This window comes from Gossypium hirsutum, chromosome A10 (genome assembly GCF_007990345.1).
Source record: "Gossypium hirsutum isolate 1008001.06 chromosome A10, Gossypium_hirsutum_v2.1, whole genome shotgun sequence".
Classification (NCBI taxonomy): domain Eukaryota; kingdom Viridiplantae; phylum Streptophyta; class Magnoliopsida; order Malvales; family Malvaceae; genus Gossypium; species Gossypium hirsutum.
Window position 1 is genome coordinate 2,130,744 of NC_053433.1, and position 12,683 is coordinate 2,143,426.

The following is a 12,683-nucleotide window of genomic DNA, read 5'->3' on the forward strand; positions in this document are numbered from 1 at the left end:
CAAAAGATACTGGGTATGAATGGCTTAAGCACTTGTTTTCTGAAAAATAGAATCACAAATCTTATGTCTTGTAGTGAGAAGAACTATTACATTGTTTGTATCATGTGAAGAAGGAATAACACCACTGTGATTGGCAAATGAGTACTAGAAATTACCTCTTTATAGGCTTCATATTATAGAAAACCAAGAAAAGGGTATAGGTATTTTTTATATGTTAATTTGTTGAGAGGTTTTCTTGGCACAGCTTAATCATGTAGGCATCAAGAGGGGTTATACAATTGTACCAAACTGTTCAAAGTGTATTTGAATTGATTTTACCAATCAATGTACTAAAGCACTTTTAATCTTGCCCCTTTCTGGCAGCAATATGTCTTTTAAATGATATATATTACGGATGTAAGTATCAGATATAAGAACATGTTTGGCATGGATTTGGAGCGTTCTTGGAAGACCATATCCCATATCCATTTCCGTGTATGTGTAACATAGAGTAGAACCACTTTAAACTTGGTTTTCCTTAGAACAAACAACCTTCTGAAATCTTTTCTCAAGGTTGCAGGCAAATTTACCTTAGCTGATAACAATGTTGATTGAGAATATATGATGATAGTGATGCACACTCATATATTAGTTAAAACAATAATGCTTTCTATAATGAATTTAAGCAAAGATCCGCCCTTTTCTTTTTTTAACATTATATACATTCATGATTACTGGAAGTGGATTGATGCCAATATGAATGAAAAAAAGTGTTTAGCAAGGGATTAGGTGAACATCCATTTGGCCAATATAAATTAGGTTGAGGACTTGCAGTATAGAGTCAAAGTAGACTAGCCAGTTTTGCTTTTTAGGTGCCACCTCTTGGTGCAAAAACAGGATGAGCACTTGTGTGATGAATGTCACTACTACAATAAGTGAAGCAAAAAGATTTAATGTTATTTTATCTCATATTTATTATCTAGCTAAAGGGAGCATTTGTCATATTACAATGGGATGGATCAGCATCACATCTAGCTATTATTTGTTTATGTTTCACTAATGCTTTTAGAAGGAGTGCTTAAACTATTTATGGAAACTTTGTTTAGGACTATCTTTGATGCATGGGATGATGTTATATATCAGTTGGTATTAAATGCAAATCAAAAAGAAAATAAATAAATAAAAGTTAAATCATTATTTGGGGTTTGAATTTGATAATTTTTTTACATTGGAGTTTGAACTTTTATTTTGGTTTAAGTTAGGTTTTGAACTTGACAATTGTTCCCACATTAAGGCTTCAAATTTAGGGTTTTCAGAGACTAATTTAGACAAAAAAAGTTCAAGCCTAATGTGAAAATAATTGTTAAATTCAGGGCCTAACTTGAATTGCAGAAGTGTGGGAATAATTGCCAAATTTTGAACCTAACTTGCAGAGGCAAAGATCGGGGGCACGCCTTACCTCCCTCCACCAAAGTGGTAAATTTGCTATAGAGACATTTTAAATTTTGTCAAATCATAAGTTAATATAATGATAAAATTATACTTTAATCTTCAAAAAATTATTATTCATTTTTAACCTCTTTAAAGTAATTTTTTAGCTTTGTCCCGCTAACTTTAACAGAAAATTTTTTTTTAACTCCAATATGATTTAACCTTAAAAAAAAAAAAAGACATCAACAATTCACACATTGAATACCTATGGTATGTTTTCCCATCTCATTATTCAATGAATTATAAAGTTGGAATCCAGGTCATTTGTTCAACAGCCTAATTGATGGTTCCTTCACCACCTGGGGTTCATCAGATTCAAGAGTCATAACGCACAAGGTTCGCCACAAAAACTTCAATTTTCAACTTTGTGATGATGAAGATGCTTAAAAACAGTTGGTTTCTCTTTCTATATTTCAGAAGAACCACTAGTTTCGAATATGCATGCCACCATGTCTTTTCAGACATATTGGCTATACTTCTTGATAAGATAATTCATTGGCAATAAGGTAGTCATTTCTCATGAAGATACTGCCATGTTCTGTTGTAGTCTTTGTATAATCATAGATGTGGACCATTGTGGACTCTGCAATAGTCTCTCTGACCCTCAAATGATTTAACCTCCCATCTTTTTCTTTGGACAGTGATGCTAACTTAGAATAGGGTTGATAATAATAATACCATAGCATTCAAGGTCCTCATATTTGGTAGTTGTTACTGTTAGTACTTACAGTGCAATTTTAGGTCATCAGATTGGTAAATAATTGATACAAGCCAATGCCTTAACTCGTCCTACCTTTTTACAGCACTCCAATTAGACTTGATTTATTCGTTGTATATGCAGAACTGAAAAAAAAAACAACCATATTGTTTGTATGTTTGTCAAAGAAGCTAACTATTTCAGCACTATATCCATGCATACATATATATTAAGAATTTATGCAAGTATGTATCCCCTTTGTTAACGATTGTCCCTTGGTTTGGATACGTATTGAACATGTTTGATCTCAGCTTTCATGGTCAGCCATTCCATCATTGAAGTGAAAGAAAAATGGAACACAAAATTTTCTAGGTTAAATGCTAACCTTTACAAATGTGTACTTAAATGAGGCTAAATCTTAAAATAGTTTGAAAAGTGTTCAAATAAGGGCTTCTCATATGTAGTATATTATATTTCAAATTATGCTATGATTATTTTCTTTTCTTTCTAGGCAATATTTGATTCAGCTGTTGTATGTTTTATTCTAAATATGTTAGCATTTATTTAATTTTTTTACAAATTAAATTGAAGTACCTGAAAATCCCTTATTTGAACATATTTGCAAATTTTAAGTCTTTGTTTAACTATTTTGAAAGGTTTAATTCTTATGTGAGCAACCTCTAAAAGATTGAATTCTAATATGAGCATTTAGTCCATGGTAGAATGGGTAAAATTCTTCATGTGCTTTCCCAGTCAAAGATTTATGTTCAAACTTCAAAGTTAAAAGTTACACAGTTGAATTCCCATTATTTTGAACATTATCTTAGACATTGGTACAAGAGTGTAGAAAATTGAATACCAATTCAGGACTTGTTCCATCATATCTCCATGGACTGTCTGTCTAGTTCTTAATAACCTATGATCCTTTCGACTGAATGAATATGGACTTATTTGAATTACCATTTAAATGTGCTTGTTCCATCATACCATTTAATATTTGAAGGATTTGGATAAAGGATCAAAAACACAAAAATGGAAGTTAACCATTGTGTCAGCTTAAATGTGTCTAATCTTTTTTTTTTAATGTTTTCTTAATTAATAGGGATTCTTCAAAGAAAAAATAAAAAAGGGGAGTTTACCTGTCTTATTTTCTTGGAAGATAATTTCCACATAATCACAATAAAAGCTTCTTACCTTTTCAGGTGCTTTTTTTCCCTTTTAATATCCTTCCTTTGTTTATCTTTATTGCACTTATTTATATGCATTTCTGTAGAATTTCTTTTTATGTATTTTGAGGATGATATTTTTATATTCATGTCTAAATATGTATCAGATATGAATATTTTTAACAAAAATAAAAAGTCAATTTAGGTAAAAGCTTCAAGGTCTTTATATTTGGAGTTAGATTGCATTTTGCCCTCTCTACTAAAAAAAATGAGTAAATTAATCTTTGTATGTTAAATCAAAGAGTAAATTAGTCCTTTTTGTTAAATATTTCATCCATATCTAATGCTAAAAACTGGCGTGACTGATGGAATAACTAGATAATTACACATGGCACGCGGTACATGGACCCGTTTTTAATAGTAAAATTGGATAAAATTTTTAACAAAATGATCAATCTGCTCTCTCTTTTTTTGGTGAAAAATACAAATACCATAGAGAGTTAAGCTATGTTGACAATGTTGAAAGCACCGCTAGACTTATCACAATCAAGAATCTCAATTAACTCCAAAGGAGCTGTTGTCAAATTTTGTACCCCTTCCAAGTCAGTCGGAGCCATCTTAGAAATTTGATCAACAACATGATTAGCTTCTCTAGAGATGTGTCGTAGCACCCAATGATCTTTGTCTTGAAGTAGTATCTGAATATGCCTAATCAAAGCTGAATTTGGATTAGTTGAAATTATCCCTTGGATTGCCAGAACTGGTTCTAGACTATCAATTTGGATCAAAATTCTATTTACCTCCCGTTCTTGTAGAATGGACAAACCATCTAGAATGCCCCATAATTCGACTTCGAAAGCTGAGCACACACCCAAAAATTAATTAAAGCCCAAAATCCATTCCCCTAGGTGATTTTGCAACACTTCCGCTGCAGCTGCAAAACTTGTAGTCAAATTAACTGTCCCATCAGTACGTAGATGAGCCCATTTATCTAGTAAAGGCTCCCCGCCTCAGTGGAGGTACAACTTTGATTAAAGCCCTCCTTATGTGTGGACAAAAATTCTCTCACCCAAGTAACGGAAACTTTAATAATCTTATCAGCTTTCCATGAAAGGTCTTGGAAAACAAATAAATTCTTATTCTTCTAAATACGCCACAAAATGAGATCAAACAAACTTGTTAAATTAACTTCCATAGAATCCATCAAGCTCACAAGAGTGTAAAGTCATATAGTCCACATAATCATTTTGCTCTTTAATCTAATGTATAAATATTTATTTATCTAATTTTTTACTAAAAATAATAAAATATAATTCAACTTTTAATATAAATATCTCCTTTATACTTTTGGCCGTCAATTTATTGGTTTCATGGGAATGGATAAAATTTGCAAGTCACTAGTAAAAGGGCATAAAGTGCATGGATTGCAGTGTAAAACAGTAAATTTATTGGGTTTCATGGGAGTGGATAAAACTTGTAAGTCACATTGAGACCATTACTTAGTTACTCAAAATTTCCAAGACTTTTTTGTTTAATCAACAAATAATCACAGATTGGATATCAAGTAGTATATCTCTTGTTAATTTTAGAATCAAACTTTTTTCCATAGTATTGATAGTGATCATTGCTTTGATAAATAATAAAGATTACCATGATTATCCATGTACTTCGCATTACCATGATTCAACAACCCAACAAGAGATACCCACCGTCCTTTGAACACTCTAGAAAACTGTTTAAAATCCATGTCAGATATTGCCATACAATCATATATAAAAAAAATCAAGGTGCCACCTAAGACAGTTTCTTCTCTATCTTTGTACTTTTGTAATAGTTCCTATACTGAAGCAGTATAAATAGATATGCCATCTTCTTGCTACTCATCATCCATCTGATTTGTATCTCTCTCTATAATCAAACATGGATTTTGGGCTAAAAGTGGTTGTTTTCATTATGCTGGCTTTTGTTTCAACCATATCATCAGTACTTCCTGTCACTGGTGGTAGCCATTGGCGGTGGTATAACAAGAAGGGATTGAGTTCCCTAGGAAATAATGATGATCATCTCGTTACCAACTTGCCTGGCCAACCGCCTGTTGATTTCCGACATTATGCTGGCTATGTCACTGTGAATGAAAAAAATGGAAGAGCACTTTTTTATTGGTTCTATGAAGCTATGTCTCAGCCTGATGAAAAACCATTGGTGCTGTGGCTTAATGGAGGTAAGATTAATATAGATTAAATTGTTTTGTTCACCTCTTGGTCTAGTGTATAATATGCATATTTATATATGTGTGTGTATATATATATATATCTTACCTCCATCTATAAAGGAGAGAAAAAAGAGAAAGATATCACAGATTTCTTCACTTTCAGAGTGTTGCCTGGTTATTAGACAGACCGGGGCCATATAAATGAACTTTTTTGTTGAAATAATTGATATAATATCATAAGGTGTAAGATATCATGATCATTGTCACATGTTATTGCTTAGTGGAGGTCATTGTTTTTCCTTTATTCTATGCTCTCTAATAAGCTGACAAGTTTATATGTTTCAGGTCCTGGGTGCTCTTCTGTGGGATATGGTGCGACTCAAGAGATTGGTCCTTTCATAGTGGACACTGATGGCCGTGGAATTAAATTTAATAACTTCTCATGGAATAAAGGTGTAAAAGTCGACAACTTATCGTTTTCTAGCCACTTGTATATCTTCTTTAAGTAATGCTCTCACCTATACTAAGAATTTTTTTTAATGTCTATGGTGATGCAGAAGCCAATATGTTATTCTTAGAATCTCCAATTGGTGTTGGATTTTCATACTCAAATATTTCTACTGATTACAGAAATATAGGAGATGAGTTCACCGGTGAGTTTAACCCCAAAAACAAAACTCTCTTGCCTGCAAATTATTGCTATTATCTTTTGTTCCTCACAATCTATATACATGCATGAAAAAGTATGTGTAGCTTCTATGTATATAAATCATATAATAGCAGCTTTTGATCATTATTCAGATTACCAGAAAGATTATTCTTGTATAACTGAATTATGCTTGTTTCTGCCATGGATTTACTTACACCAGCAAACGATGCTTACACTTTCCTGCATAAGTGGTTCGTGATGTTTCCGTCGTATAGAACACGATCCTTTTACATAGCTGGAGAAAGCTATGCGGGTATTACTCTGAAAACTTTACTTTTTAACTCAATAGAGTGATTCTCAAACCATATTCCGACTGAACCGAAATCCCTTGCCCTGGACGGGTGCCCCCATACATGCCCCTTCAATAACATAATGTCAAGAATTGGTCTATCCGTTCAAACTCCAAGTCCATTATATTATTTATATCATAAAAAATATTATATTATAATGTAAATATAAAAAATATATATTAAATTATTTATGTTTAGAAATTTAATAGAAAAAAATATAATAGTAGTAAATTATTTTTACTTAATATTAAATAAAATTAATTATTTTTAAAAATAAAAAATTGACACACCTAAATGATCTTGGTTTAATATTTACAAATATAGGTATATTTTTATAAAATTTGAGGCTTTTATTTTGAGTCAAGCTGGATTTGAACAACTATATACGTCCATAGGCCTAACCTGAATCTGACTCAGCTTGACTCATAAACACTTTTAAATTTAAAAAAATTTCAACCTATAAACTTCTTTTAAAAAAAAAATTATTTTTCAGATTCAATATTTTTTCATCAATAAAAAGACAAAGTATATATTAATAGAAAAAAAATATTGAATTTAAAAAATAATTTTTTAAAAAAAAGATGACGTTTCAGATGAGGTTTGCTTCAAATGTAGAGACGTTCATGAATTGAGTCAAGTCAAATTTAGGTCGAGTCTATGCATAATGTCAATGAAGTATTTAGTTGTTAAAGCTCGACTTCACACAGGATAAAAACCTCAAAACTTGATCAAATTCACCTAATTTTGCTTAAACCCTTTCAAAATTTTGGATGGATAGTTCAACCTTTGAACATGTATATTTAAATCTAACTTTTGACTCATACAATAATTTATTATATTTATTATATAATTTATATATAAAAAATTGTAAGACATATAAAAAAATAAAAATTTAATTTTTTGGTTAATATTTCAAATTTAATTGGAAAAATCAATTTTTCAAAATTTGATATACTAAATTTGTTGAGGCAATCTTCAACTATTTTTATTTTTAATTTGTATAAATTAAAAAATTGGGGTTATGTTATTCAAGAGGCACGGATAAGAGCACTCATCCGAGACAGGAGATTTCGGTTCATTTCGACTCGTGATGAATCCATAGGCACTCAAAATAAGTATATGTTTTATGAACTCTTGTTTTTCACAGGCAAATATGTGCCAGAGCTGGCTGATCTCATTTATGACAACAACAAGGATCCTTCACTTTATATTGAGCTTAAGGGTATTTTGGTATGGTACTACTCAATCTGGTCTTATTTTTCACACTAGACTATGGCTTGCTTGCTTGGCTGGTTCCTCAAGGAGCTGAAAATTTCCTACATGTGTAACAGTTAGGTAATCCAGAAACAAATGATGCTGAAGACTGGAGAGGCATGGTGGATTATGCTTGGAGTCATGCTATAGTATCTGATGAAACTTACAAAATCATCATTGAGAGCTGTGATTTTAAGAGCAATGATACATGGAGCAGTGAAATTTGTAGTCAAGGTGTGGATGAAGTACTCAAACAATATCACGAGATCGATATTTACAGCTTATACACTCCGCTATGTATCAGAGACACCGCAGCTTCCGATGACCTATCGATGCTGCAAGTCATGATGAAACGAACATCCAATATGGTGATTGATATAAATATCACATGCTCCATTTTCTATAATACAACATATCACCTTGTTTAAAACAAAGTTTTTGACATAGTGATTCCATGGTTACCAGATACCAAGGATTATGGGTGGCTTTGATCCTTGCCTTGATGATTATGCAAAAGCTTTCTACAATAGACTCGATGTTCAAAAAGCTCTTCATGTTAGTGATGGTCACCACTTCAAGAACTGGAGCATCTGCAAGTAATAATGCTTTTACACATATCTTTGCAATGATTATAAGCTTATAACTAGGTAAAAGTATTATAGAGGCCCTTATATTAGGAGTGATTGCATTTTACCTCCTCTACTTAAAAAATGGGCAAATTAATCCTTATACATTAGATCAAAGAGCAAATTGGTCATTATACGTTAGTAAGGTACATGTGTCATGTGGTTATTTCGTTAGCCATACAAATTTTTAATAGTTAAAATTGATGAAATTTTTAAAAGAAATGACCAATTTACTTTTTGATAAATGATCAATTTGCTTTTTGATCTAACGTAAACGATTAATTTGCCCATCTTTTGAGTAAAGTGGAGTAAAAAATGTAATTTGACTCCTAGTACAGGAGCCTCCATGATATTTTTACCCCTATAACTATTGTTGTTTTTAGGGTTAATATATATGGAGAAACTTGAGCTAGACAAATTATAACTATTTGGTATCTAATTTTTTTTGGACCTAATTAGTACACGTAAACATAGAAATTATAAGTCAACTTGGTACCTAAATAACACTATTAAAATATGCTAACGTGGACATTGTTAAAAGTATTTTTTTTATTTTTGTCACATATCAAAATGTGAGACTATTACGTGTTATTATGCTATTGATTGTCCACATATTTTAAAGGTATTAGTCGAGTACATAAAAAAAGGTACCATGTTAACTCACAGTTCCCAAGTTTAAATATCACTTAAGTCTATAAAGAAAATTTAGTTACCAAGTAAATAAATATGGCCAAATTCGAATACCTACGTATATATTTACTCTTGTTTTCAAATGCTAAATTTAACAGTTTTGTTGCCTTTTTGCCATATGCAGCATGACTATATATAAGAATTGGACAGATTCAAAACCATCAGTGCTTCCCGTATACAAAAAACTTATTGCTGCTGGAGTTAGAATTTGGGTCTATAGGTAACTTTCATGTTTCAAAACAGTCCCCCAAACATTCATATTCTCTGTCTCTGGATATATACACATCTGATTGTGATCGGTTTGTGAGTGGTTTAGTGGAGACACAGATGGAAGAGTTCCTGTTTTGTCCACCAGATACAGCATAAGTGCATTGGGGTTGCCCATAACTAAGACATGGAGACCATGGTACCATGAAAAACAGGTATTGATGATGACAATTATAGTGAAAATGGAAACATCTGGCTTTTAAGTTTTAACTATTAATTTAATCATATTCTATCATGGTGGCTCTATTTGTGACATCATGAAACAATGCCCACCTTGTTATAAAAAAAATTAATTAACTAAACCCTACCATGTGATGGTTTTAGTGGACTAACACTAAAAAAACAAAAAAAAAAAACCTCTACTTTAATATTATTTTTTGAGATTATTATCATCGGATTATTGATTCTCTAAAGTTGGTGTTGTTTATCATCATATTATCGATTTTAATTTAATAATCCATCTTTCTCTACATATAATATAAATGGGACAAAGTTCCATTTTGTCTCTGAATTTAATAACTTTTTTTAATTTACTTTTTGAAAATTTTTGTCTATATTAATCTTAAAATTTAACAAATTTTTTCAATTTAGTCTTTAAAATTAAATTCCATTAAAATGCAGAGACATGGCATTATGAGGTTACGTCACATCATGCCCTGAAAATTTTAAAAATTATATAAATTCTAAAAAGTACAATAAAAGTATTATTTTTTAAAAATAATCATGTAGTGTAATCTCAAAACACCATAATATTATTCCTTTGACAAAATCTTAAGTTTAGGGGCCAAATTAAGAAAATTTGTCAAGTTTTAAAATTAATATGGACAAAAGAAATTGAAGGACTAAGATAGAAAAAATTACCAAGTATATTTTTCATTTGTTCTTGTGGTCAGGTGAGTGGGTGGTTCCAAGAATACAAAGGACTAACATTTGCAACATTCAGAGGAGCTGGGCATGCAGTGCCTTGCTTCAAACCAAGCAGTTCACTGGCTTTTTTCTCATCTTTTCTCCTTGGGGAAACCCCACCTTCCTCTAGATAAAGTTTTTTGAGGATTTTGGTCTTAGTATTAATGTACTATATATATATATGAGCAGTGGTGCATGGGAGATGCGTTAAAACCCTAAACAACTATTGAGAATAAAATAAGGCAAAATCAATAGGAATGCCTTCAGTTGTAAGGCAATCCTCCTTTTTTGTAGCAGAATTAATAATAATAAAATGTCCCTTTTTGCACTATATTGTATTTATCTCATTACAAATATATAAATTAACAATATCTGATGACTAATTGCATAAAGCAATCGAAATGTCTTGTAATTTTGTGGATGAAAAATATCATTAAGAGAATTCTATTCTATTGTTGTCTAAATTCAACTTGATTTAATTTCGAGTTTAATTGAAATCTAATAAAAATAATGAGATTATTGAATACGGAGAGTTTTTAAAAATAATTGTTCTAACGTATACGCACGAAATTTAAATTACGGCTCATATGTGTACATAAAGTTTAATTTTGATTCAATTGTACACATTTAAAGAAATAAATATATACATTTATTTTCATATTGAATTTATATAATTGTTTGTATATGTAATATATCAACGTAAAATGGTGCTAATTTAAAAATATTGTTAGTGATTTGTAAAAATTGAATCGAATTAAAATTTCATATATAAAATCGTATAAAAACAAAGTTTATATATGACACTGTACATTAAATCAAAGTTCATATATAGTTTCGATATTTATCCGAAAGTAAAAATCCCTGATTGTGTTTGATATTGTAAGTTAGGCTGCATTTGTTTCACTGGAAATAACTTTCGAAAAATGATTTCTAGAAAATGAATTGATTTTAAGGAAAAGCTTCTTTTTTTTTGTATTTGGATGATTCTGTATAAAATATTTTTCGTTGTTTGGTAAATTTTCCTAAAATTATTTTCTAAAAACTGTTCTTTGTGAAATGAACATGACATAAATATATTTGTTACAAAATATTATAATACAATTTCCTTTTGACAATCGAAACTTATTTTATAATAAGATAATATTTTGTAATAATCAATATCATATATAAACTTGATAATAAATAATGTCTAATTAAAACTTAATTTAAATTATATATATTATACATACGAGAGTACTTATTGACACATATTTATATAATTAAAATATTCATATTTTATACTAGGTTAGAAAATGTCATAAGTCTTTATATTCTTTGTAAAATTAAAATTTAGTCTCTATACTTCTATTTTTGGGAATTTAGTCCTATTTTTTAGATTTCAAAATTTAGGTCCAACTATTAATGCTATTAAAAATATTTTATTAAATTTAGGTTCACTACTACGTCATTTTTTAATTACATGACTACCAAGTAAGTTTTTTTATTTAAAAATGTCACATCAATTAAATTGACAAAAAAAATGATAATATTAACAATTAGACCTAATTTTAAAAGGTGAAAAGTAGATGGACTAAATTCCTGAAAATAAAATTACAAGGACTGAATTCTGAATTTTTAAAGAGTAAATGAACTTATGACATATTTTAACCTTAATTTATACTACATTTATCATTGTAGTATATATATTTATTATTAATATATTAATATAAATATTTTAACATGAAGACTATTAATTAAAATTTATTTTTTTTAAAAATTATTATTAAAATAAAATTATAATATTAAATAATTTATTAAAATGATAAATTGTATTAATAGTTTATTATATTGTCAAATATAAATAATTAAATATGTATAATAATACTGAAAATGATATTATTATTTTAATATTTAAAAAATAAAATTAAAATTAAAGATTTATTATTAATATAATAATATTAGGTAATTTAAGTTAATTTTTATATAAAAATAAAATTACTCATAGCTCTTTTTTAGAAAATGACTTATGTTTTTTAAAAATGTATGTCCTTTTACAAGAATTTTTTTTTCATTGTCCTGTAAGTTATTTTCCTTTAACCAAGCTGATTTCTATGAAATAAATACAAGAAAATACAAAAAAAAATTCATAAATTATTTTTTGTAAAACAAACGCACTTTTATTAAACGGAAGTTATGAAATTGTGAAGATATTAATATATTTTACTGTATTTAAATTAAAAATAACTATTTTTCACAAAAACTACCCATTTGATGGACCCTCAACCCTAAGATTTTTCCAAAAATGTTCATCTACATAATTGTGTGACAAATTTGAAGTATTTTAGAAAATTAGTATATTGATTTGTCATTTGTTGATAAAAATAAAAATACAGTTGTTAAATAAGTGGCCCATTTAC

At 29.4% G+C, this 12,683-nt stretch overlaps 1 protein-coding gene across 1 annotated transcript; it reads left to right on the plus strand.

Annotated features, from left to right (window-relative positions):
* Positions 1-5,205: 5,205 nt before the first annotated feature.
* Positions 5,206-10,618, plus strand: LOC107924979 (serine carboxypeptidase-like 31). The gene is made up of 10 exons (XM_016855557.2): positions 5,206-5,554; positions 5,891-5,998; positions 6,103-6,198; positions 6,415-6,507; positions 7,692-7,774; positions 7,876-8,166; positions 8,264-8,394; positions 9,239-9,334; positions 9,431-9,536; positions 10,275-10,618. The coding sequence occupies exons 1-10, from the start codon at positions 5,254-5,256 to the stop codon at positions 10,419-10,421; spliced, it is 1,452 nt and encodes a 483-aa protein (XP_016711046.2). The 5' UTR covers positions 5,206-5,253; the 3' UTR covers positions 10,422-10,618.
* Positions 10,619-12,683: the final 2,065 nt, after the last annotated feature.